The following is a 27,720-nucleotide window of genomic DNA, read 5'->3' as shown; positions in this document are numbered from 1 at the left end:
AGTGTAACCCCCAGCATTTTCATTCTTCCCAACAATCAGAGGGAAAAAAAAAAATCAGTTTTGAAACAAATTGCATTTTATTCTTTGCAAATGTTTGCAAGCAACAAGGTTTTCCTGAAAAGTTGTCTCAAAAGGCAGACAGAGGAAAGTTAAAGCGCAGAACTTGCTACCCTTTCCGCAGCTTTTACAAAGCAATTAAAGGTGAAAAACCAATGAGAGGAACAAAATTAATTGCGCACATACAAAAATGGCATTATTAAAAAACAAATGGCAAAGTATCTGAATGTGTTTTAGACCCGGTGTACACGTGTGGTGTGTGATTCTACCCATTCATCAAAACTAAAATATATGAAAACTTGCAATATTACAGGCTCTGATTGTGTGACATCTTTATGCTATTTTAATGATGGCCTGAAAATAAGCTATTCTATGCTACATGTACTGCAGTCCAGCTGAGACCTGCTGCTGCACAGGGCTGTCCCCCTCTTGTCCCTACATGACACCTGCTCATCCCTCCTCCCTCCGTCAGAGCAGACACGGACGTGGCTGCACAGCCAGGACACCAATCCTGTGACTGCCGAATCCTAGAGCTCACATCAGGACGGACATTACGGTGGGGGAGAAGAGAAAAATGATCCCTTTTGGCAGCAACCAGCCAGTCAGTTGGATTAAATAATGCATGAAGCTACACGCCCATCAATGAATGTAGTAAATTATCATTAAATGTGATTTCCTTTGTATTAGCTCTCAAAAGCATACGATGTCCATATTTGCCAGTAATAATTTTCCACAATCCCCTTCTAGAAGTTTTCTCTCCAAAAAGGAGAAAAGACACAACCAATGTATAGAACCATCCCCAACTCCACATCCACCCTGTAAGTCACATACTGTACGTTTTGAGCATTCTTACATGTGTAGCACTGTAACAGCCAGCTTCCCCATGGCAAGACTCATCATCTTCACAGCAACCTGAACCATGCTTGTTTTCAGCCTGGAAAGTGTCATGGACTTTGAAACGGCAAACATTACACAGAAGGTTAGGCAGATGGAACAGCAGCATTAACAATAAAATTAAATTAGTGTTAAATTTACTCTTGACTTACCTCACTTCATTATATTAGTTTACATTTGACTATATATACACAATACAAAAAATTATGCCTATTTTGTATTCAAACATTGCCAACGTAATGCTATTTTTAGTTGAGGCAATCCAAAAGACTTGGCTAAAACCCCAAATACCTTATGAAGTTCGTCGACAGCCGAGAACATAATTTGGAAAACCTCACTCACTCTACCCTCAGAAAATACTTAAATGGAATGGCATCAGAAGGGACTTTAAAGCACCCTCAGAGCTCCTGCCACCACCAAGCCTTGTTGAGGGTAAAGGGAACAACAGATACTAGGGATCTTCGAAAGGAAAAATAAACCAGGTCTACAACTAAGATATGTGTGTGTCTGTGTGCACACATGCCTGTGGTGTGCACCTCCGTGTGTGTGCATGTGCGGGGTGTGTGGGGAAAGCCAAGTATGATTTCAGCGGTTATCAAAGCACAAAGGTTTCACAGTCTCACTCTCACACTAGTGCTTATCACTTCAGCCTTTTGAGAGCTTATTATAGATAGAAACAATCAAAATACAGAATGTTTTCTCGAAGAAAATGAGCCATCATTCACCCTCTATTTGTTCAGAATTGTATTCAAAGAAGTATTGCTTCTCACAGTTCACTGGCAAGTCAGAGCACTGCACACAAAATTAAATGCACTGTTAAAGATGCCTACGGAGAGAACAAAAGTTATCACAGAAGCACAGAGGTAGAAGGCTTCAAAGAACTAAACCTGAGTTACACAATCATTAGTTTCTACATACCTAGCATGATAAACTACTCCAACAGCCTTTCAGCACCTAGCATCTTTTTGCATCAGGGTACTTCTTCAGCTGCACTGTAGCCGGGGCCACATTTACATCAGCGGCTTGTCTCGCAGGTCTGACTTGGCCTTTCACCGAGTAACCTGGCCGTGCTACGCATGTCTGGTGTAGGGCCACGATTAAGAATGAGCAAGCGGTGGCTGGCATCTTAAGTAGTTTTGTGCCATTATAACAATACAAGTTCTCAAAGATTTACTGTGAAGAAATAAAGAGTGAATGATAAAGCTTCAAAAGAAAACGTGCGTACATATACAAACATACTGAAGAAATCTTCAGTTTCCATCACCAAAGTGCATTCTGAGGTAAAAAAAACACCCAATAAATCAGTCACAAAAGCTGCCCCATTTTGGCACCCAATTTCTGTAGCACAGACAGCATTTCAGTAAAAAAAAAAAAAAAAAAAAAAGGGGGCAAGAAAAAAAGCACTGCCTTTTATTTCTGTTTTATTTCAAAAATCTTGCTCTCTGTAAGGGTGATAATGTGAAATTTAATTATGATATGAAAATGTAAAAGAAAAAAAATATTAAGAGATATTACCTCCCCCTTGTGAAAATAAACACTACTGAAAAGTTGCTATAGTTAAGTATTTTAGAGGGCACTTCACAGAACCTTGGACATGTATGCTGATCACCTAATCTTCACAGAAATAAACCTGAAAGGTAAATGCAAGCACATTCAACAGTAAATGCCAAAGTACTTCTTTATGGTCTGGGACTGACCTGCATATGTTGTATAAATAGTGTAAATTTTAAGACTCCTAAATCAAGAGACTAAATAGCTCAGACGTGTAAGGACCAATACCTCACACAGGTTCCTTCCAAAGGACATCCTGTGATGGAATTGTTCCAGCTGCAGGAACTCTGGCTTTTGCCAGTTACGGCACTGCCACTGACATTACCAACACAGTGTCAGTCAGCGATACTTCAGGCTGGCACTCTCTTCGATGGTTTTTCAGTGAATATCTGAGAAACAGCACAAGCATAAAATCTGAAGTACTCCACACAGTTAGAAACAGGGATTCTCAGTGAAAACACATTTAAGTATACTATGGAAAATACTCCGCAGCAAGTAACTGGTATCTACCATCATACATATATTGCATAAATTACTCTGTTTATATGTCATTTTACTTTCCCCCCACCTTCTTTCACTGCAAGCTGATAGCAGTAAACATTTTCTGAAATTACACAAGGAAAGAGAATGTTCAGTGTCCATTCTGTCCAGATGGATCAGATAAGATTCCTTGGTGCGTCATGCCACCTCCTCTCCTCAGCTGTCATACTAAAGATTCCACCTTCAGTTTTCACTGCGGCTGAAACCACAGCAATGCGGATGCACACCAAACCCAACTGTAGCAAGCCTGCCTGTTTGGTTGGTTTTTTGTGTGTGGGTGTGGGTTCTTGGTTTTTTTAAGTTGAAGTAAGCATCAGAAGCAGAACCGAGCAGATGCATTTAAGAGAGAGACTACTGCCTGTTCATCTCCAAAGCAGGTTACCAGATTACAGGCAGAGTAACGGCGATCTATCATGGCCTGAGTCCTCTGTTTCTGGGATCCGAGGCAGGAGAGCAGATCGTGTCAACCCCCAGAATTTCTGAGGTGACATATCCTTTTTGGTAGCTGTGAACTTCCATCCCATATGGTTCCCACAGATTCTGCACTGGGCTATAGTCCAGGCATACCTACCAAAAAAACAACAAAAAAAGCCAAAAAAACAAACTGATGCCAACATGTAAGAAAAGGACACTTCAAAACTGCTGGAACACAGCTCACTCATCAGGTAAAAGGTAATACTAGTTTCAAGCTACATTTTCAAAGAATCTTTGGTAATCAAGGTGCTCCCATCTAAAAACCTGGGAGGATCTTAAAAAAAAAGGAAAAAAAAAAAGAAAATAAAGATCAGCCTCTAAACAGAGAAGGCAACTAAAGCATTTTGTATTTTATTAGCACAACATTTCAACGGTATGATGAAATGCTGTTTGCCTTGAAGAGTCAGAAAATGATTCTGAGAAAGTAAGTTACTCAATGGAAATAAAAAGTGATTTTTGCACTGCTCCTAGATTAACAGGGAACTGCACTTTCCAAAGCAACAGAGCTTTCCTTTAACAGTTCTGAAAGGCAGAACATGAGTATTTCAAAACCCTTATAGAAGACAAGAGCTGAGAAAACACATAAGGAAGAAAAAAAATGAACTCCAGATATTATAAGCCACAAGTTTTCTTCAGGGAGTCTAGGCACGCAGGTCTTGTGACAGATATGCCATACACCCTCCAAGTCATTACTCAGTGCTGTGTGATAATCCAGGAAAGACCCACCAAGATCAACATGAGAAAATGGAAGAGTAACTGTATACATGTGTTAGTCAAGAACGACGGACTGGCTACAGATACAGCAACGTATTATTTTATGCTGGTTTAAAAGGGACAGAAGACTGATTTTTGACTCTCTGGCACAAAAAGGACCACACAGAAGAACGATTTGGTGAAAATATGTTTAAAGAATATTTTTATGAAACTAAAGTTCAAGTCTAGTTTGACATTTCAGGTCTTTTTAAGAGTTAAATATTCAAACTTTTGAGTGAGTGCCTGAAGAATGAATGCCTATCTAGCCACAAAAATTAAATTTAAGCTACTGGAGAGGGGTGACATTCTGATGCAAGACCTGTCATTATTAGGCAAACTTTTACATCTTGACAGTTAATTCTGCTACTGTTTCAGAGAGCCAGACTAAATAAAAAAAAAAAGAAATCAGATTAATACAAATACGTGAATCTAAAAATTACTAACATTTGTATCAATCTGATTATTTTATTTGTAATATTTATCCAGTTTTTAGATCTAAAAAGTATTTCAGTAGAATAACTGCATTTATATATTCTGGTTTTCACTTGTATTTTACTTACTTAATGATCAAAGAAAACTGCATGGAAACAACAATTAAAATTTTAGTTGCAGCTTAATCAAAACTATACACAAAGGAAGTCCCAGACAATCAGTATCCTGTCTGTAACTGTCCGATGCTAGACTATGTTTTAAAATCCTAAGACTCCCATACTTTTAAATAAGTTAAAGCAAAATTCTGAAAACATTCTATCAGAATTTTCCATTTTTTTCCCTATTTGAAAAAGTCTGTATCTACTTTCCTATTTTTCATATGAGTAAAATGATGACATATTTTTCAAAAATGGCATGTTTAATATTTCACCATCACAGGAATACACTTACAACCAAATTTCTGTCATTTACTAATAGAGTTTCTTTAAAATGTTTTTACCCAGGAAACCAGCTGTGCTCTGTCGATGGTCGTCCACTGAGATTCAAGTTGCAGGCTTTATATACAGTAAGGGTTTCATGGATGTACCCATGAGGATTCACATATGCTGCCATGGGTCCACATAAGGATAAACTATAACAGATAATTAATAATTTTGTCAGAGTTCAAGGAAGAAACGAAAAATAAAGGCTGTCAAATGTAAATGGAGGAAAAACTGCCAACCATGCTTAAAACTATCTTCTGCAGCAGAAGAACTACTTCACGCTGTAGGAAAAAGTATTTTTAATGACATTATTAAAAACTGGGGGGAAAAAAAGTTACTAACGTAAAGTATCATTGGTCAAATTTTCTTATAAGTGCAGAAATTTACGTGTCCAGTGTTATAAATCCCACACATTTGTCACTGACATAAATTATTCCTGTTACCTATTTGCTAAAACCCTGTTTCAGAAAAGGTTTTTAAGAAGATATTATCACAAGTAAGGATTAAAATATTCCTGTGTTCAGATGAACTTCACCCAGCTGTTTGTTAAAAGGGACAAGTTACTTAGGGGACAGCTGACAGGATGCTATGGAATCTACCTCATTTAAAGCAGTCAATAATCTTTCCCTCAAAAACCTACAGCTCAGTATAAAAAGTACATGATAGACTCATAATTTATTTTACTCGCTGCTTTTGAATAGCATTTTCCAACAAAACCAAGTGACACCTATATTGCTACTTTAAAATCTAACTTTAAAAGTAAGCAAAAATGTTCATTCATTACACTAACTTCTCATTCTTCTGTTAAAGTACATCATATTGACACAGCAGGAATCATGGTTTCTGGAATCTATTATTTGATTAGAAGATAAGAAATAGCTTTTAATTACCACATCAGCTTCTTAGCACACTGATAAAGGAAAACTGTGGGGAGTCTTGCTTTGTTAATTTTTTAACCTTCACATTATCACAGATGATGGACAGATATTAGTTATTCAACATTAAAATAGTGACAAGACAACCAGAAGCAAATATTATTTGGAAAATGTATAGTCTTATCATCATTGAACATGGAAGATATTGTATAGGTCAAAGACATAATGGGAACATACTGCCTAGTACAGTTACTAGGAATAACCATATACTGTTAAAATAAAAAAGGTCTCATAATGCTTAATGACATAAATAGGCAATTTCCTTACATGACAACATCCTGGGAGCTTATCTATACCACCCAATTCATGCATTTTAATCTGCTGTTGAAGCTTGTGGACACACAGAAGTCAGGATGAAGTGCTGAGAAATAAAACTGGGGAATTCATGAACTTCATTCAGAAATAACAGATATTTTTTTGTCCAACGTAACGAATTTATATTTCAAAACTTACCGCTGAGTGCATAGTGGCAAGGTGCTGGACTAGGTGGCATAACATGGCTTTTCACACTAACTCCTGTTACAATATACACGATGATGTTCAGACTTACCAACTTCTTATTAAAAAAGCTCAAGTAACCTGCTTTGTTTTATAAAGGAAAATCCCTATAAGTATTTACTTAAATTTTATTAGAGATGTGGAAAACACAGTAGTTGTAAGACATAACCTAGCTTAATCTGTTTTGCTGTGCCAATGTTTCTGATCAAGAACCTCCCGAAGATGTAGAGCAATAAACTCACCTGAATATTTCATTCTTGGTAGTTATTTCTGTATCTTGGCATTGCTTACAACAAAGAGATGTACACTTGAAAAGAAGAACAAAGAGGGTAATTTCATTCGTTTCCAGATGCTTGTTAGCACAGTGGCAAATAATAAAAATGCCTCTCCCCTTCCCTCAGAACAGAATTTGTACCAATTTCTTTGTTTATCTGGGCAGCAGTCACTTATGCTTTCCCTTTCAAAGGATGCATTTTTTTCTAGGCATTTTACTTACTCGTGGTAAACATTAATTGTTATCTGAAAGACAAACCGATTTTTATAAACTTCCCTCCCCTGCCCCAAAAATCCACATACAAAAAAGGATCTGACTACACCAGATAATAATAAATGAGTCAACCTTCTAAGATCGCCAAAAGCTAATTTAGAAGCAAAACCTTTGCTCTTCTAAAATACAACACAGGAAAAGTAGATGAGTACAAATGCAATCATTAAGTCTTTCTAAAATTTGAGAGTAGTGTAGATCGATGGTTTTAATTTCCTCATGAAAAATATGTAAGACATATTGAACTTTCACTTAAAGATTATAACAGATTAATCTATCATCTACAATTTCTACAAAGTAGAATGAAACAATTCATCACTGACATTGCCCAGAAAATAAGCATTTAATTCAGTTTAGTAGAACACTACCATTAATTTTCAGGAGGTGCATCACTTCTACCTCTTTTTAAGGTTAAGGCATGTGAAACTACTCCCCAAAAATGATCTACTATATTTTGGAACCAAACGCGGAGCCTAGGATCTTCACCTGGACAAGTCCCTGTGCGAACGTATATCCTTTCAGAACTTGCCACAGATCACAGCCTGTGCTTCCGATTCTCCCCGACCTCCGACTCCTGCACTCATGTGGTACTACACAGGCTTACGCCAGTCTTTACTCTCTTACTCTTTCCTCACTCAGAATGCTCTGGGCTCATTGCTGCATTTTACCACCCTCCAGCATCCTTCTTGCAGGTGACACTGGTTCTGCCCTACACTTTCAACACCCTGTCTTACTTAATCTTGGAGATTGAGGGAAGAAAATGGCTCCACTATACAGATACTATTTATCATACACCAGTCCACTTCCCTTCTCAAAGCTCACCTGGCCTTCCTCTCCTACCAAGAACCTTTAATGCCTACTATCTCTCACTCTTTTAAATTACAGATTGTAATCTAATGCTCATATATCCCTCTCAGACTCCAGTTTAGACAGCTACTTAATTCCATCCCTCCGTTTCCAAACCAATCTAATTATTACAATTGGCATGCTCAAGCAGAATTCACAGAAGTGTTATACCTGTGTGTGATGTACATTCCTTTAAAAATTAGCGCAGAAACAGTTAACTGCCTTTCATAGAAGGAAAGGCTATTGAAAGTGCAATACAATTCACTGATGTCAAATACAAAAGAAAATGGATCAGGTCTTACAATCAGTTATATTCCCGTAAATTACATTCTGAACAATGAAACTTGTTAAGTCCATCCTTCTCAAGTACATCAAAATGTATGCTATGCTGCCAGAGCACCCCTTCTTAAAGAACCCTGGCTTAATAAGACTAGAAATGACCAAATAAGTGTTGCTAAAAAACCGTAACACACCATTCTCACACTAATAAAGAACAGTTAAACACATTTACAGAACAAAATGTCACATGTTGATGAAGAAAACACCTAGGCTAAAAATCAACTTTATCTTATATTTTATGAGAGTAACTTAAGTCCTCATGTTACTTATGGATTTATATAGAATATACAATATACTGAACATTATCAGTTCTTAGTAGTATCTGAACAGCATAATATTTTCAGAGTTTCTGACTCAGGAAAGACAAATGAAGTTTAAGCTGAATACAGAGCCTCACAAAAAATCATGTCCATTTTTCTCCCAGAATTTGGGAGAGATGTTTCCTGTCTCCTTTTCTCCGTATATTCCCTTTCAAAGTTTTGATGCATGAACTTTGGGAAGAGAAACAATATTAAAATGATACTCTGGCTCTCCTTCCCCCAGGAACCAGCAGCACTCTTTAGGCAAACAGCTAAAGTTCCCACTATATCCAGCAGACAAACACAACAGTGACTGCAGTTACGCTACACTAATATTTGAAACAGTACTTTGGTATCCCCAGCAAGCTTACAACCAGCAAGTCGAGCATTTATCAGGATGTACATAGGTATTCTTTGCGATATGCGTGTACTAACAAAATATTAATGTGTCTCTCCAGTCAATAGCTGAACAGTAAATATTCCAGTTACCACTATCCAACACAAAGAAGTTTACAGTTAAAACTTGTGTTTATACCAATAGCTCTTTTCAGCATTTTCTCCTTGGAAAGAGAATAGCAAGCTGAACTGCTGTTGGAGACGCTGTTGACAACACTGTTCCTAAAACAGTTAGATTGAACATGAAGTTGACTGACATTTAGTTGCATTATCTGTTATGATATATAATTTACTTATAGTAGATACTATTATTAAGAAAGTATTTATTATTATAAAGAAATGTACTATGTAAAAAAAAAAAGGTAACATTCTACATTTAGAGCATACATGGCCATAACAATGGAAAGAAGGAAAGAGAAGACAAGTTTTAGAATGTCTTAAAAAGGTACTGCCTAACAAGTCAATACATGCCTTTTGCAAAAATCCTTTCACTCCAATACTTAGATTTATTTATACTCATTAGCTCAATACTACAAAGATTTATCTTTTGTTACAAAATCCACATTTTTTCATGGCACAATGCTACTTGATTGTGGTGTCTCATACTATCAATAAGGGGTTACAATGTTCGTAAGATAGTTAGGAGCAACACTGGACTTCTAGCACCACCTCTTGGCTGAAAAAGTACTGTGAGGTGCTGAAATATGATTTCTAACAAAAGCAAGCATTATTGTATGTTTCTTGCTTGCTGCCAAATATAAAGTCTAGTTTTGAGAGAGTATTTTCTTTCTTGAGCAAAGTTTTAAAGGGGAAGGAAGAAATAAAAGAACACACAGATTCACTCTCTAGAAGTATTGCTTGGAAATGTTATACACTTTTTTTCCAGTAGATTTTAACAGTCACTCTTTTTTTGTGAGAACAAGTTAATGACAAGTAAAGAAAACAATACTCACTTTGTTCATAATATCTAATTCACATCGGAGTCGCTGAACAGCACTACCTATTTTAAGCAACTGTATACGTAATGCATCATCAATTGGCAGGCAAGCAGCAACTCTGTAAGAAAAATCTAGAAAACAGAAAGTAGCAGGCCTGTTAGAATTTCAGAGAGAAACAGAAACTACTACCTCTACTCAGTTACAGATAGAATGCTAAAACTTTGGTTTATAATAGGCTTTTAGAGGGCATCTCAGTACATCCTTCTGCCCTAAGGCTGGATCATGCTCACGTTAAACCTCTACGATGGCTGTCTAATCCACACTGAAGATCACCAGCGATGGAGACTGAACAATGCTGGTAAAGTAATGTATTCTAAACCCAGAACAGACCCCCAGAGAACACTGCCTGATACAGACTTCCACTTTGACTGTGAATTACTGAGTTTTCCAACCACCAATGCTTAAGTGGTTATCTTTATGCTTGCACTTCCTCTTCCCCGCCCCCCCCCCCCAAAAAAAAAAATAAAGACATGTTTCTATTGGAGAAGGGACAATTCAAGAAAACCCCCCCAAACATACACCTCCACCATAAATTACACCCCAGTTATATCACTCATGTTAGTACTAAGAAAGTATTCTTCACTAGCATACTGTGAGAAGGAGAAAGACATACCCTATATACAAATCCCTTCTGGAGTTTTTTTTCCCACATTTGAAAGCAGAACAAATTTAGGTCCAAAAAACATTCAGTCAAGAAGACAGACCTTGTGGCTTTTTTTAAAAAAAGAAGTTTTAATATGATAGTAAATTCTCAGGCAGCAACTTCTATCTGGTATCAAAAGGCACAAACACAAAAGGTAGTGGACTTTACTACAGTCTTCAATTTAGCTAACAAAAATTTAATTTAGCTTCTTTAATTTAGCTAACAAAAGCCTGGCTAAGCTGGAAATCATCCCATTCTTACAGCCTGTAAAAGAATTCAAAAGCTGAAAATTAAAGTCAGCAAAGTATCAATATGCTGTGAATCGTGAGAAAAGATGTGCCAAAAAAATACTGCATTTTTTTGTTTTCTGATTATTTCATATGCTTTCCATATATGGTCCTCTAAGCAGCACTCTAGGCAAAACAGAGAAGAAGTACTTTCAACCACTACTTTAAGCAAATCAGAAATGAGAGCTCCAAGTACATCAAAACTATTGAGCCCAGGCCTGCATGTGGTGCTTAACTGACTTTAACTCAAGGCTGAAGTTTAAACTTCCCCCTTATCAGGCATCTGAGAGACTACACAGGAAAAAATGTTTTTCCCCATTTGAAAGGCTTCAACTGAAAATCCCTCTTATTAGATCCTAGAGACCTGCAGAGAGATGAGGCTTGTTCACTGGGGCATAACCCCAATACCAGCTAAGGCATGAAATCTCATCCCAACTTTTCCGTGACTAGTTACTGGTGCTATATTCCCTCATGCTGGGTAAGAAGCAATAAGAACAAAGAGATTATACATACTAACATTTAGACTTATGCAGTAATTATTTAAAAAATCTAGTACACTTTTGGCTCTTGTTTTCTTATGAAACATATCACATTCCTCCCACTATGGAGCACAATAGTTCTTTTGCTGAACATGTTTTGGCAGAGTTGGAGGATGTTCATGTCTTTAAAAGCTCTATCATCCTTTTGCCAAAGTCAACCATCAAAATTTACTGGAAACTGGAGATGAGGGATGGATTGCCAATAAAAAGATAATCTAAGCTTTGTTTTCTTAGGAACTTAATAAACCACCCCCAAACCAAATTTGAGTTCATAAGCTCAACATCATACCTATTGGATTTGTTGGAAGAGATTCATCTTTAAGATTTTCATCCCATTCATGTAGCTGCCTCTTGACTCTTTCCATCAAGGTTTCCTTTTGTTGGAAGAAAAGCCTAATTTAAATACATTGGTATTTCTGTTTTCTTAGGAAAAAAAAAAAAAAAGGAAGCAAAATGTAGAGTAAGCTATTTTCCCTAAGTGGACATTAGCTTTTAAGACTTAAAGTAATTACAGACTCATTTTGTATCTACATATTTTAAATTAAGAGTAAGATAGGATGGGAAACAGGCCAAAATAAACCAATGGCCTATGGTGGTTATAACTCTCATCTGAGATAAGGATGCAACCATTCAAATTCTAGAACTGTACAAACACGAAGAGGGCTAGCCTCCTCCCTGCTTTGCCTCTCTTACACCCATTACTTTATGTACTAATATATATATGTATTCAAGAAGTATGTATTTCTTTATAGAGTAAAGCAACTCCAACAAGAAAGATGGAGACTACCCAGCACCCTTGTGGTTAAAACACTCACCTGGAGCATGTGGGACAGAGGATTGAGTTTTTGCTCTGAGACAAAACAGCTGGAACCCAAACCTCTGTTATCCACCACAGACACATGCTCTGGAACGAGGGAATGACCAGAGGGGAAAGTCCCTCGTGCTCTTCTCCCAGTAAACTGAAAACTACACACTTCTTTGAAGTGTAACTTATGAGCCAACAAAATTAAAATCTTTTACATTATTCAATAATTATACATTAAATCATACAAAACTAATTGTAGATTATTTGGTAATAACAGGGTGAACTTACAGCATCATATAGAGAGTAGAGCCAGGGAGGCCAAGATGTCAGACTTGCACAGTGGAACTTCCTCTAAAACCAAAACCACAAATATGTATTCTTTAACATTACCAGATTTTAGGGCCATTCTATTCAAACAAATAAAACAGAACAGAGGTACCTGACTATTTAGAGATACAATAAATTATCACCATCAGGACTAGTACTTGAATGTGAAACTTTTAAACCACTTCTCAAAATGCATTGAGAGACAAGACTTCTGTACAAGACAGACAACATGGATTTTCTCAGAAAACCTGTCTCAGCATTAAAAGTGTTAATGTTTAGTAATAAGAAATTACGCCTTTTTAAAGAGCATCTACTTGAAATCTAGACAGTTCAGAAGATTTAAGTACTATTAGATAGTGCATCTGTTCCTTATCCTTCAGCAACCACAGCAAATCACTAGGAGGTGACTAAACTATTCGTATCAATGTAGTCAAATGCATAAGTAACTAAAATGAAAGGAGGAGATTAATGGGCCGTATCAGGCATTTTAAGATGACACATATAAATTCAAAGGATGTATGATGGTATTTTTTAAGTGGAAAACTAATCTGTTAAAAACATAACTAAAAATACCAACACACTTGTTAGGCGTTCCAGAGGATGTTTTCTCACAGCAGAACAATTACTGATTAAGAAAACATGGGCAATCTTGATGTTTAATTGCATATTGCTATCCACTCTCATTCTAGTATCTATTTTTAATGGAAATCATGTTTTCAGAAATGGTTACTTGTTGGAAGAAGGGCTCGCCGGAGTCAAGAAGACGCTCAATATGAGTTATGCATCTTGCTCAACTTTATTAGTTTCTAACACTACTTATATAGAACGGATACACATGCATATTCGTAAAGCAGAAATATAATTGGTTAGTAGTCTCTAAACGCGCGTGGTTCTCCCACCCCTAATTATCATGACTAAAATAAGCATTCTATCCATGTAGCTAATGGTGTTGCTGTGCTTCAGCCTTGTAGTTTGTTACTCCCTATTTTCCCATACCGGTCCCTATCTTTCTTGGCCCTGCACCTGCTTTCCCAGCAGCTGTAGCTTGTTACAGCCACGGCCTGTTGGCACAACATAATTACTTGGTCTCAGGATTCAAGAATAGCTCAAGGCTACCTTTCTTGTTAACTTCAGCACAGCAATTTCAGTACAATTCTGATTACAGACCTATTCTAATATCAGGCCTGGATTGTGCAGATCTTCAGAGATTCTAAGGCCATGCTTCTGCAGCCATTCTTCTACAGTTACTGAACATCAGTGTTTGTGCCAGCCTTCTGAAAAGCTAGTAAACAGCTTTATTATAACTATCCGAAGACAGTGAACAAAATATTGTACAGTATCTATTTAACAACATCCCATAAAGAAAAATTCAGACCCAAATGGAACACTGAGTAAAAACAAATGTGGAGGAGGAGTACAACAACAAGAAAAAAAAAATCCCCTGAAGGCCTCATAACTATTTTTTATTGAAGGGTGTTCCTTCAAAACAAAAATTTTACTAATAGCAGTGGCCCACACTATGGTACTATACTTCACTGTGAAGAAGTCTAACATGTTCACTTGAATTGTGTACAAAAACATCTATACAACAATACTGAGCAGATTAGGAAGAACAAAATACAAGTGGCTACCAACATCACAGATAAAAAGTCTTCAGCTTGTGTAGCTTATTCATATCCTGCAGGAAAGAAACCCTAGATTATAAGTGCTTTCCTTAACCACCAAATTTCCAGCAGTGTTAAAGTATTTGCTTAGTTAACCAATTCCCTACAGTGACTTCAGAACATTTAAATTCATAGGTTTAGGTTACCAAAAATCTAAAAAGCGGTATACTGCACAGCCACATTGCTTTCCAAAAGAGGAGTTCTTAATTGTTCTGTAAATACAAAGTAAATTTTCATTTTCCCTTTGAGGGAAACTATCCTTATTTTACAAATGAGAAAAATCAGGCAAGAGAGACTAAAATCCACAGCAAATAAATGGTACTTTGAAGAAAGAATTCAGGAACACCAAAACTCAAGTTACTGTTCTAATTAGCGCTAAAGTATATTTTCTGTACAGCTGACACAGGGGGAGCTCTTGATGGAGCAGAAACCATTCTTAAAATGCAGCTTTCATTTTCTGATGTTTCTTGTTATATTAGCAAACGTACAGAGGTACAGCCTGTCATACTGGAAACAGTCACGGTTCTCATACATTACTAGAGTGATGGAGGTCAACAGGACAACGTCCCTACTCTGGATCTGCATCTCTATCCATAAAATAATATTCTTATTGCAACAAGCGGGTGTACTGCATTTCAGCTATCACCTGATAGAATCAGACTTGGAAAGGGATTTCCACGCCCCCTGAAGCATACTGTTTCTGGGCTTGTTAACTCAGATGAACTTGTTCAATAATTCTGAGAATCAATAGGTCTGTTATTAATGTGAAGGGTTTTTGTTTGAGGTTTTTTGGAGGTTTTTTTTTTTGGAGGGGGGAACAGAGTTCAAAAACACCGAAGAAAAAAAACAAACCCAAACCTGCATCTGACAATGAGGAGAGCTACTAGGCTTCTCTGTTGGAGGCAGTTCTAAAGATCTCTACTGATACTGAGACTTCAAGATACAGTTTCTTTTCTATGCCATTGACTGAAATGGTGCGCTAAATAAATAGATAAATAACCCACAATTTCAGGTTTTGGTGGTTTTTTTTTCGTTGGTGTGTCATGTGTGTCGTCCCCCTCCCGGTCTGTCCCCCACCCCCCACCAAGAGTGTCAGGTTGCCCTGTTTCACCACATCCTCTCCTACTGACCTCAGTGCTAACTCTTGTCCTATTAACTTCCCTGTGTGTATTTGTCCCCTGTTAATGATAGCTGGTCTTTGAAAAGCCTGCACTGTGCCTGAGAAAGAGCGAGGTTTACACTTGAAACGCTTTTGCTGGTATAAATATACAAGTACAATACACTATCATGGTGCTTATTAAGGGAAACATCATTTATTCCAACAAAATTATCCTTTCAACAGTAATTTTATTTCAGACTCCTAAAGGAAAATGCTGTATACTGGTAAAAGTGCACATTCACTTGTATAAAGCCATCTTTTAGCACCTTTTAAACAGCACAGCTGTGCCTAGCACAAATCACACCTTATTATTCTTCTGGGCCATGCAAAAGTTTGTAGCTCAGGCTGGGCATCAGCCACATAGGACTCTTGAAAATTCTGCCCTACAATCTCAGTGATTCCCTCCTGATTCCAAGCACTGCCACTGCTGCAGTGACATGATGCAAAAATAGTGTTAACAAGCAATGACAGAATTTATGCCAGTGAAGCAGAAATAGGAAAGCAGAATAATTCCCTAATGACAATGCCAACATCTTGATAATGATTATTTCTCCTCTACTTGTTTAGTTTGTTTTAACAATCACAGTCAACTAAAATTCTGGAAGCTCTCTAAAGAAGTCTAAAGTCTGCATACGTATTAAAAACAGCTCTAGGAAACAAAATTGATACAACCATGGAACTGCTAATTCACCCACTCTGGGTATAAAAGCATCATCTTCCACTAGTAACTACTATGTCAACATATGCAGAGTGCATGAAAAAAAATTAAGAGATTTCAAAGACCCTTTCCTGTCTTTTCACTTTTAGTACCATAACAACATTTTGGTAAGTTTCTAAATCCAGTTAAAAAAAAAAAAAAAAAAAAAAAAAAAAAGAAAGAGGAAAAATATAAGGTGCATTATGTACTACCACAGAAGGTAAATCTGTTAAAGAGTAATAAATGAAAAAACAGACTTCAAAATACATGTGCAATTGGCCAGAATAAGTTGATTGCATAGAAATATTATGATCTGACAAAGGTAATGAGTAAGCATAAAAGTCAGCAAGAATTTTAGATATATGTTATATAAAAATTTATATATGATGAAAGTGCAACATAAAGCATGCTCAAAACTGTGAAGTACAGCCTAGTTGTCAGCCAACAATCATATGGGTAGTTGACATAACAACTGACTGAGTTAAAAAAAACTTGAGTCTGTCATTCTACCACAGACCCACATTTTCTGTAAATGACTAACTGCAGGTACAGAAGTTAATCCTTTAACTGACGCAGATTTTAGAGCAAAATTAGCAAATGGAATTTGGATTTGAAACAACTGAGATATCACAGGTCTTCTTTCCATTATTGAAATCTGGGAGTCACCTCTAAACCACCTCTGTTCTTTAAAAACCTCTTCTACCCAAATCAGTTACAGAAGAAGTTACAAAAGCCTTCTCACTTTTAAAACCAAACCATTATGATAAGTATAAAGCAAAGGCACTGGCACTGTCAACACTGATTGCCAAATTTTTTATTGCCAAAGCAACATCAGTAAAAGTTAAGATGCTTCTTTGACCTGCCTACAAATTATATCCTATAAACTTTCTGTTTTTTCCATCAATGTTTCATCATCTACAAGCTTTACCAACCAGAATTCTCTCTGAGGTGTCAGATTATGTAAAAAAATAATAATTGTAATACTACATGATTATGTAATAGTAATCTAATGGTACTGTATTTAAAACCAAAGAGAACTCATAATACAAAACATGCATTTCCCCACTTTTGATGCCTGATAAACAATCACAATAAGTGACAAAAGCAGGAGGTTGGTGTCCCAGCTGTACATCTTCTCCTAAAGATGAACAGATGGAATTTTATACTGATTTTCAAAATACCATCAAAAATTTAAAAAAACCCCAACAACTAACCAACAAACTCATAACTAGCTTCTAACCTTTTGATACTTCTGCCACCATTGATGTATAGCTTGGTCCTGCCATGCTGTGGGTTTTGAAGAAGGAAATACATGGCATCGGCTGAGAGACTGCAGCTGCACTGCTGACATTGTTGAAGGCAGCACTTGCTCAGGAAGGATTTGTACTTTAGCCTGCTGGATCCTGATAAAAGGCAAAAAACCACAAATGAAACATACACATATACACATACAAGAGTTCACAAAAACGGACGTTACTGCTTATAAAAACATAGGCTGGTGTAACAGATTCATTACTATGTAGTACTATAGAATTTAAGCAGCAATCCATTTAATCAGACTTTAAAAGTTGTACTAATGTAAATCAAATTATCTTAGGGAACATACAGTATATCTGTAGCCAACCAAATGAATACTGTTCTACAACACAGATTATCTCATGTCCTTGGCTAAATTATTAAAGCCACTGTACTGACTGGACTCTGGTCTACCTAAACTGAAAACAGAATCAATCTCTGTTTTTCCTTTTCCTTTAAAAAACAGAATTAGCTGTTTTCCAAATGTTTTTTGCACTGGCATACAGAACCCTACAAAGATCACTCCTTAAACTTTCTCGGCAAAAGTTTCTTTGCTGTTCCCCCCACTTTCACAGTGAGCTACTTTTTCCATGGGATACAACAGGCTGCCTTCATATTTTAGAGCACTAGATATCTGTCAGCATTGTGGTGGACAGAAAGGTAGTCAGTGGCAACACAGCAGAATATGCTACCATCTCAGCACCGTACATTAGATTATTGTCTCCTCAAGTTACTTTTGGTATAAACTAAAAGTCAGCTATTACATATCAAACCCTCTGAAAGGAAGTTGAGCTGAAATGCAGTTTGCTATCTTCAAACCACAAAAGCTTAGGTCCTTACCTAGAGTTCAAATTCAGCAGAAATTGGATATAGACTCTGATCATCTTTTAATATCCTATCATCAACCAGGTCACCTGTTCCGCAAGGAGTTCAGCAACAGTGGCTACTAAGAATACAGCCTAGCAGGAAGGACTTTGCATTTTAACAGTATTATGCATCAGAAAACCTCAACTATTGAGATGCACGTCATCACAAATTTCCGATTTTACTTACAGGGGCAACACTCAGATAACTCACTATAAATTATAAAATGATGTTTTGTCATAAGCACTTAGTAATCAGAAACACCAAGAACCATGGAAATATTCTTCTTGCTAAGAAGCTCAGTACTTTTCCCTCTTTATCAAAAAGGATTTTAGACTGGTAATGCTTGTTTCTTTTGTTAGTTGCCTTGAATACATGAAAAATAGGAACACAATCTTAATGAAAATTATTTATTTCTACAGATGGAACATTACACTCTTCTGTCCAACTCCCTTCCCACATCCATCTGATGCACAGTCAAAAGTGACAGCAAACTGCCATACTACCAGGTTCATTCACAGAAAGACTTAGCACATAAGCCTAGGAGTCTGGAGGGCATCTCATAACCCAGAGAGGATAATTTGCTCAGGATGAAATGAAGAACATAGACTCTTGTCTCCAAAATGCACTGACAATAGCAGGAGGTTCAAGTTCACTAATTATAAAACCTTTTAGGCCAGGAAAGACCTTTGAGATCATGAAGTCCAACTATTAATCCAGGACTGCCAAGTCCATCATGTCCCTGAGCACCAAATCTACATGTTATTTTAAATGCCTCTCCAAACCAACAAAACATACAGTATTTGAAAGTAGAGTAACTCTATATAAAGTCATTCCAACAAATTTAGAGCTTGCCATGAGAAAACATCAGTCTCCTTTATTTCATAATTTTAAAAATTGGCATTTATGAATTAAGCTTGTGAGCATGCTGTGTCTAAGTGATCTCTGCTAGTCAGTCGATATAAAATCATCACAATAAAATGCTTCAACAGCACAACAAAAATCACTGTACATCTTAACTGTTTCTGGATACTGAATTCTCAGTAACAATGCTGTCGTTACTGTAGTCACCCAAGTACTGCCATCTTGTGTTCAAGCAACGGTTTTTCCAAGCTGTAAAATTTGGAATACATTATTTGTAACCAAATGTCACATAGTGAGAAATAGCAAGTAGCGCACATCATCTTCATTTCTTCAGCTGCAGGTTATAAAAGTGTATGACAATAACTGAGCTCAGACTGTTCCTAGGCCTCCTTCTAAAGCAATGCCATATACTGAACAATAGCAGAATACAGATGATTAGATTTACAGATTTGGATTAAGATGTTACAGGCCTCGCAGAAAAGATTATGAAAGCCTCTAGCAATTCTGCTCACAGGATCAATGTCTGGAACCTGCACCTCTGGACAGTGAGTTGACAGAGGCCCATGATGCAATGCATGGGGCAGAGCATGATGTCAAGAACTTGAAAAAGACGACTCAGCATACTCTTTAACTAAATGCTCAGGATCTTAGTCACTTTTATAAATGGACAAAGGTATTATTTATATAAAATGATAAAACTGGCTAGAAGAGGAGCTTCTAAATATCACAGGTATCACACTGGAATAGGGAAAAGAACAGGACTAGAATATAGAAAAGAATACTCCTATCAAAGCCGATTTGAGCATATTTGACAAGCGCATGAAAAGAACTGTCAACCAGTAACAGGAGCAGCAGCACATTTCTACCAGTGAACACTCAGAAAGGAAGAGGTAAGACTTGCTGAAGGTAAGGATGTGCTAAACTGTGACAATGGTTAAAATAAACAAGATTTAGTATTTGAGAAACTTAAAAATAACGGGATGATTGTAGTTAGTGAAAATCAAGAACCTGTTTCCATATTCAGGTATTTGTCCACAAATCTCAAGGTGCTTTTCTGTTTTACAAAGGAAAAAATTAATAAGAGAAGCAACTTGTTTCTCCATTATTATTATTATCAAGACTCCAGTCCTCCTCTTTCATGGGAAGCTTCTCACAAAAACCACCACCCCTCTGGGCACACTGTCCTCTCCATATCTGAATCGCACAGCTGAATCCTTCTGCAAGCTGTTGAGTGATCTTTAACTACTAAGCCTCAAAGTACAAGAATACACAAGCATATTGTTATTAGCTGTGGTGTCAGACCCTTGCCTGCAGCCTTTCAGAGCTGCAATTGCACATAAAGTTATGAAGTGGAACAGGTTCAATGCAGACTATCTCTAGAAAGGTCTCCATTCAGAAAATGAAAGCTACAGTTTTTCAAAGGAATGGAATCTGGTTGCTATCAGGGAGGCTTTCCACAAGACAACAGAAGGCACTCACTTGATATTGTATTCTCTCATTTCACATCTGGTTTGAAACAGGGATGTGAGATATTATGAAATAAAGCTTTAGAACTTACAATGCAGGCAAATCAACATCTTTCTCCTGACTTACTTTTCAGAAGCAAAGTCATCTGACAGATGTTTTCTCACACACATCAAATCAAGCTACACGTAGATACTCTTTAGTGACTTTTATAGCAAGTTATTAACAACCAAAACATGAAAGTCTTAGAACAAGAAATGTCAGAAGTCCTTAACGACCAGAGAAGCGACTGATTAAGCATTCAGTTTGTATCTATAGTAATTAGTCACTTGTGTGACTGACAGGGCAGACGCACCTGCAGTAAAATATAAATGTTTTGGTGAAACAAGATTTGCAGCATGTAGAATTAAACGCATAATTTTCTTACCCATCTGACTGGGTTCTTATTTCAAGCACCTTGAACCTCTGTCTTCCTATTGCTTTCACTTTGACAGTTTCAATTCCATATTCCTGTTCTTCTCTGTAGGCATATATTTCTGCTGTTGTTCCAAAATGCGCTTCCCTTTCACGTACATTACTGAAAGTATCAGAATTAAAAAGGTTACCTACCCTGCAAACAGCACTGTTCATTCAGATTTCACAAGTTAGTCTACCTGCACTGACTGTACATGATCAGTCTCATCAAAAAAGTAAACTTGGTGAAATATCTTCAACTAATCACAATCATTATTTTTCCAATTTAAAAGCAACTTCTAATGTTTTGTTTGGTTGGGGGCTTTTGGCAGTTGACCTTTATTTTAGGGTCTAGAGGTGAAATTCTTGGAACACAGGGATCACCAATGTTACTTTGAAATGCAGATACTGAAAGTACTAAGGTTCCTTAGATTTGACTTTCACAAAAATAACGTCCCACCTTCTACATAATTAAACCATAGTAAATTGGGGGGAAAGAGAGAGGAACACTCGCAACTTCTTTTGGCACAGATCAGCTTTTATATCCTCCTCTCTTCTATCACCTCCTGTCTCTGAACTCTATTATGAAACATTTGTCTGCACTTGTTAATCTATACACAAACAAACAAATACACCTTTACGACAAAACAGTTCTCAAAACAAGAATCAGATTTCTACATTTCAGATCAAGGCTTATTCTTCAAGCAAGATGGGGCAGCGCATTCAGTTACTGAAACTGAGAGGATACTCAAACAAGGAAAGGAGATCAACACTGTTTCTCTATACAAATGTGATACTGTCAAGCAGCTACCCAGTATGACATGAAAACCTTTTCATTACGTATTAGAAGACAAATTTTGTGAAACAATTTCAAACCACAACTTATGTTATTCACCACAGAATTGATGCAACCATCTGCTTTTGATTTAGGAGCTGAAGAAAACTGTGCTAAAAATACATGCTGCATACCATCAGCAAACCCACTCATGTTATTTTACCTGTATGCAAGAACAGCAAACGTTCTGTCTTTCTGAATTAAATTCCGCACCATGCTAACCTCTTGAGGGCGAAAAAGCTGAAGAGGTAACGTCTGTCCAGGAATCAACATCACCATCACATGGGGCAACACTGGAATCACCTGACAGCTGTCATCATCATGCACCGTTCTTCCATGAAACTCTTCCATATCAGAACCTAAATACTGAAAACAGTAAGTAAGGAAATGACAGTAGTATAAGTAGTTTTGGTCATTTACAAAGATAAAATAAAACTAGCTCTTTGGCTTAAGGATATTACAATAGAATTACACAAAACCAACCAAAATCTCTTCAAGATGCATTCAATGGACAATATATAAAAAACCATACCACATGTGATGTGGGCAAACTGGTATCAAAATTAATGATGTTTGGCTTTTCAGCTTCTTTACTGTCTTGATCTTCAACTTCCATTTCATTGTCATCCTCTTCCTCGCTCTCTGCTAATAAGAAAATACAGAATATTGTGTGGAAATCAATCAGCAAAGACTCAGATACTGAAAAGAAATCAGAGAACCACAGAAATGCATTCAATATTCCCAGGTTACAACCTTTCACAGGGAAGCAATTTTTGTATTTGTGAGAAATAATTTTCTTGCTGTTACAGCAAAATCATCATTCTATAGAAAGGGTCAAAAGCTGGTAATTTATTTTTGGAACACTAAAGAACAACTTTTCTTGGAAGAAAATTAACACACAAAGTCTGTCAGTTCAGATTTTCACTATAGTAGTACTTTCTTATCCCATTTCTAAACATCTTCTGTCTGTACACTAGAATGACAGATAATTTCTTGTAGGATGATGAATACAACGCTGGAAGTAGTACGAACCTGAACAACTGCACACATAAAGCAAGTTAAAAGTAATCTGAAGCCCCATATTCATGCAAAGACTCCTGCTGGTTTTTTAGAAAGTTTCATTGCTGCCAGCCTCTCCTGTGTGCATGCCAAATACACACAAACCACAGCACATGCAAACCCAGCAAAAGCAACTACTACAGAAGCAAATAATATGACTTTGCAAAGGATTTCAAGTATTATTTTTTAATAATATTATTTATAAAGATTAGTAAGTTTCTTCCCATTTCTCAGTTCCAAGTGTTAATCCTAAAACTACTTTCAGGCAAGAGGACAGTTGAATTAACAGTATGGTTTAGTTTGGAAGCATAAATAGTACATTTATCCGTGTAGATATCCTAAAATCAATTAAAAAACACACTGAAATAAATAAAAAATATACCCATCTCTGAAATGCTGGTTTCACTGACTGTTTGGCACATTACCATACAAAACACCAAAACAAAAGCAATATAATTGTGACACATTTGTAACTGTTACTACTTGATCCTATTTCTGTTAACGCAAACAGTATTTATGTACCATGATATATCTAGAATAGGTGTTATCATAAACTTTGCAAATGAGTCTGCAGGATTCTTACACCAATAGCTGCTGAGTAATTGATAATCCCAATGGTGCCGAAAAACATCATTTAGATCTTGAAAGCTATCAGATTACAAGCTAGGCTGAAAAATAATCTTTACGATAGTGTATCCAGTTTGCTGCCTTTGCAATTAAGAAATACTCCAGAGTCGAAAATTTAAAAGGTGGAGTGATTATCCTATCTGAAAGGTACTGCAGGCAAATCTTACTAAAGAAAGATGCTGCAGAAGGGAGTCTTCATGGGAGCACCACGTCCCTCTTTCACTGAGATCTTACTATTTCTGAGTGGGAGGACAAAAGAACAATGAAGAAGACTTTGTAAGCTAGTTTTTGTAAGTCTTTTCCTTTTTGGCCTTCAGACACATTCGTTAAATGTGTTCTTTACAAAATGTTTAGTCAACGGTCACCTTTCTGCTTCACCTTTTTTTTTTTCTTTTTTAATATCACATAGTTTACACAACCTTCTCTGTAAGAGGTATAGCACAACATGCTGATGTAATGGATCCATCCTATATTGTACTTATCTCAACAAGAAATGATCCAGCATGACAAGAAAGGAGGTTACAGACTCTCTGTGGTCTTTACCTAATTACAGAACTTTAAGCAATAAGATATCATCTTCCTAATTACTCTAAAAATATTCCATTTCTAGATGAAATTTCTCTTACATTATATTCAGTTAGGAACCCTAACCATAAATGTTTTAAGATGTACAAAACAGCCAGCATTTTGCTTAGCATGACTGAGGGAGAGTGTGAAGTTTTCATCTGGTTCTGGGGCATCACTGCAGTGGGGGGGAGGGAAACTGACAATCAAAAATTATATTTTGGCTTGCATGTACTCTCATCAAGTTGCATCAATCATTAGCAGTTTTAATAGCCTTTTAGAGACAGGCCGTTTCACTTGTTTTTCTGAACAGAAAAGGAATTAACAGCAGTTGATTAGAAAGAATTGTGCCCTGCAAACTTTTGCTCATTCTTGCCAAAAACGCACACTAGCTGCTGTGTGGTGGCAGCGAGGAACGATGACTCATTTTACTGCAGCAGCACCATGTGAATGTCTAAAAAACACTACCGTCTTCACTCTCCTCCTCGATCACACTACAGGAACAGGAGACGGAAGGCAAAAGAAACTGCATCTTTTACACCCTTAACTACATCTTTTTGCTGATTTTTTTAATTTCAAGATTAGTGAGACCTCCAGTACGAAGAAACAAGGGAAAGGCAAATGCCAAAGGTACCATGCATGACAAGGCTCACATCTCCTTTGCGGCAGGTTAGGTGTTCCCGGATGCTCATGCTGGCCCACTAACACTACCAAAACTACTCTCAACACCTTTGTGCAGAAATGAGGCAACATGAACCCCATTTAAAAAAAAAAAAAAAAAAAAAAAAAAAAAAAGGGAACAGGGTAGGAAATATTAAGGCTCTATTTCCTAAAATATATGGGAAGGATTTTCATATTATTTTAAATATACAGGCATAAAATGCTCACAAGAACCTCCTGCTATAGGAAGTTACACTGGTTACTGGCAGGACTTACTGCTACATTCTCCTCTGCATGCTTATTCTGAAATAGTGCTTCTCCCAGTTCAGCATGAGCTGCTTCCAAAACCGTACCATCTCCTGTCGGTTTGGAGGCACTATAGACTAAACCTGAAAAACGCACGTTATTACATAGTAGGTGTCCAAATGAGGAATTACGCTGGTCTGCGTAGACAGCCAAGCCAAAACTCCACCATAAATCCTGCAGGAGTCTGGACAGCGTGTGGAACCCAGCACCGCTCTCACGTCCTGTGCACAGCACCTCTCGCTTCCCTGCTTATTAATGGCGCTAGAGGGGGTTTCAAGTGGAGTGGCGGCTTTCTAAAACAACGAATGCTTTCCTCAGACTTGGGCTTTTACACAGGCCCAGCTTTAGCAAGAGGAGTATCTGCGTTTGGCCCCTTTGGTGGCACCTTCACTGCATGTTACACCACCCCCCCCCCCCCCGGCCGTGCACCGCCGACTGACCCGGCCGTTACGGGCGGCTATGAGCGCCCAGCGGGGCCCGGGGGCCGCCCCAGAGGCCACACCGCCTTCCACCCGCCCCACGGCAGCCCCAGCAAGGCGGCCCGGGCTCCCCGCAGCCCCGCCGGCTCCCCCTCGGGCCCACGCCGCCTCCCCCCGGCTCCCCCAGGCCGCCCCGCCGCCCTCCCCGCGATCCCGCCCACGCACCGGGGTCCAGCCCCCTCCCTCCCCGGCCCGGCGCTCCCGCCCGGCGCCTCCTCCCCGCGCCCCCAGCCCGCAACGGCCATTACCGGGCACCAGCTGTAGGTGATTCCCCATGTTGTTATGGGGCTCGTCACCTCCTTCCTCAGCGGCCATCGCTGTTTACCCGGAGAGGAGCCTGGGAAGCCGGCAGCGCGGGGGGAGGCGGCGGGAGGAGGAGGAGCCGCAGCCCCAGCCGCCGCCTGAGCCAGCCCGGCAGCCGCGTCCCGGGGGGCGGCCTCTAGCGGCGCTTCCCGCGGCGCTCGGGTGCTGCCGGCGGCCGTGGGCCTGTCGGTCGGCTCTCGGGGCTGTGTGCCGCCCTGCCCGGCTCCCCGCGCCCATATTTTATACCTCAGGCCGTGAGAAAGGCTCCGTGGGGCGCGGAGCTGTCCCTCAGGCGAGGGCGGCCGCGGCGGGGCCGGCACCGTGTGCCCCCGTGGCGGGACAGGGCTCCCGGCCCAGCCTGGAGGCCCGGGGCTCGGCGGGTGGCCGTGGGCAGCGGGACGAGCCCGTGCGGGTCCCTCGGGCGCCGCCTCTGCTCGGAGGACGCGGCCATGGCTGCTCTCGCCACAGCCTCCCCGGGTGACAACTGCTGCTGAGGCGCTTCTTGCCCGAGCCCCCCTTGGGGGTCTGGGAGAGGGGATGGATGTGAATAAAACCCGTGGGGGTCACCTTCGGGAGCACATCTCTTGAAGGAGAAAATGCAAACGCACCGGTTAGATGCCTGCAGTCCCCACAGAGATGCCTGAGGCAGGCCAGATCTCGCTGAGGGGAAGCTGAGCTGGGGAGCTATGCCAAGGCCTGGGCGGCTGAAATACCCTGAAACACCCCGCGTTACCTGTGGGACAGAGCTCGGTGCCTGTGATCAGGCGCTGCTGGGCCTCCCTCACCCGCGTCCTGCAGCTGAGGAGCCACCCTGTCCCCCCAGCCTGTCACCTCAGCTCTGCTGTGTCACCACAGCTCTGCAAGCTGCTGTAGGAGCCCTTAGTGTGGGCTTCCAGCATCACTGCCCCAAGAGCAGTGCCACTGCCGGGCTCCAGCTTAGAAAAACATCCCCAGGGCTGGCAGCGTTGGAGGTGCATCCATGGCTTAGCATCTTCTGTAGTGCCACGCTCGGGGGTGCCCTGTGTGGTGCTTACTGGGCCTCGCTGGTGCACAGGGTAATGGTTTCCTCTCATTGAGAACTGAGATTTTAGTAAAAATCATTTTTTTTAATCACATTAAAAAAAATAAGACTGTGTTTTGTCATGCTGCTGAAACAAAACAGTGGAGACTTGTCAGCTGTAACGGCAGAGCGTTGCCCTGACGTGAGGTTGCGGTGATCACCAGGAGCAGTTCACAGGATGCAATCCCGGCTGATACACCCCGACAAAGTCAGTTCAGTAGGGCTGCCTCCGTGCTGCCCAGCTCTGGCACAAGTGCTCTATCCCACCGCTTATTACCATTACCTTCCCCTTAAAAAAAAACCAAAACAACAACCAAACCAACCAACAAACCAACCAGCCTGTCATGTCATGGCTCTGGGATTTCTCCCTTTCTATTACATCGCTTCCTTTTTATTGCAGTTGGTGTTCTCTGGAGACTGTTACAAATCACTAAACCCCACACAGTGCTCCCAAGTATTTCACAGTTCCTCAGTATCTCAGCTCTGTTTGTTTTCTCCCAAGTAAGGCCTTTTTCACAGGGCAAAATTCTGTAATTTCTGCTTTTCTCTTCAACATGTTCAGTTTCAGTTCAGCAATAATACTCTCCCTAGATCAGTGACAGAATAAAACAATGATTAGACAGCAAACAAAATATTTATTTATTTATTTCAGAATTAAAGTGTTTTAGAGAAACACATTTTAAAGACAAACAACAGTCTAATTTCCTTACCATCAGGGGATGGAAAT

The 27,720-nt window shown here is 39.0% G+C and overlaps 1 protein-coding gene across 3 annotated transcripts; it reads right to left on the bottom strand.

The window, feature by feature from the left end:
• Window positions 1-54: 54 nt before the first annotated feature.
• CRBN (cereblon) lies at window positions 55-26,290 on the bottom strand. Of its 3 annotated transcripts, none has more exons than XM_056334393.1 (11): window positions 25,879-26,286; window positions 22,468-22,577; window positions 22,099-22,301; window positions 21,075-21,224; window positions 17,400-17,562; window positions 12,601-12,663; window positions 11,797-11,881; window positions 9,994-10,109; window positions 6,859-6,923; window positions 5,201-5,332; window positions 55-3,609 (listed from the first exon to the last, which is right to left on the bottom strand). In XM_056334393.1, exons 1-11 carry the CDS (start codon window positions 25,943-25,945, stop codon window positions 3,429-3,431), a joined length of 1,335 nt encoding a protein of 444 aa, XP_056190368.1. In that variant the 5' UTR covers window positions 25,946-26,286; the 3' UTR covers window positions 55-3,428. The 3 variants fall into 3 exon arrangements, with proteins under 3 accessions (XP_056190368.1, XP_056190367.1, XP_056190369.1); XM_056334392.1 differs by having other exon boundaries at window positions 22,468-22,580; window positions 25,879-26,285; XM_056334394.1 differs by lacking the exon at window positions 21,075-21,224 and having other exon boundaries at window positions 22,468-22,580; window positions 25,879-26,290.
• Between the last annotated feature and the right edge of the window lie 1,430 nt (window positions 26,291-27,720).

This window comes from Falco biarmicus, chromosome 4 (genome assembly GCF_023638135.1).
Source record: "Falco biarmicus isolate bFalBia1 chromosome 4, bFalBia1.pri, whole genome shotgun sequence".
Classification (NCBI taxonomy): domain Eukaryota; kingdom Metazoa; phylum Chordata; class Aves; order Falconiformes; family Falconidae; genus Falco; species Falco biarmicus.
This window is presented reverse-complemented; position numbering and strand designations above follow the sequence as displayed.

Excerpts from the sequence above, each read along its gene's own strand:
- CRBN (XM_056334392.1), bottom strand. The coding sequence starts at position 25,945 with ATGGCCGCTGAGGAAGGAGGTGACGAGCCCCATAACAACATGGGGAAT. Across the intron at positions 21,225-22,098 it reads TTTGCTGTTCTTGCATACAG|TAATGTACGTGAAAGGGAAG; the intron begins GTAAAATAACAT and ends TGATACTTTCAG. Across the intron at positions 17,563-21,074 it reads ATAAGAACCCAGTCAGATGG|GATCCAGCAGGCTAAAGTAC; the intron begins GTAAGAAAATTA and ends GCCTTTTATCAG.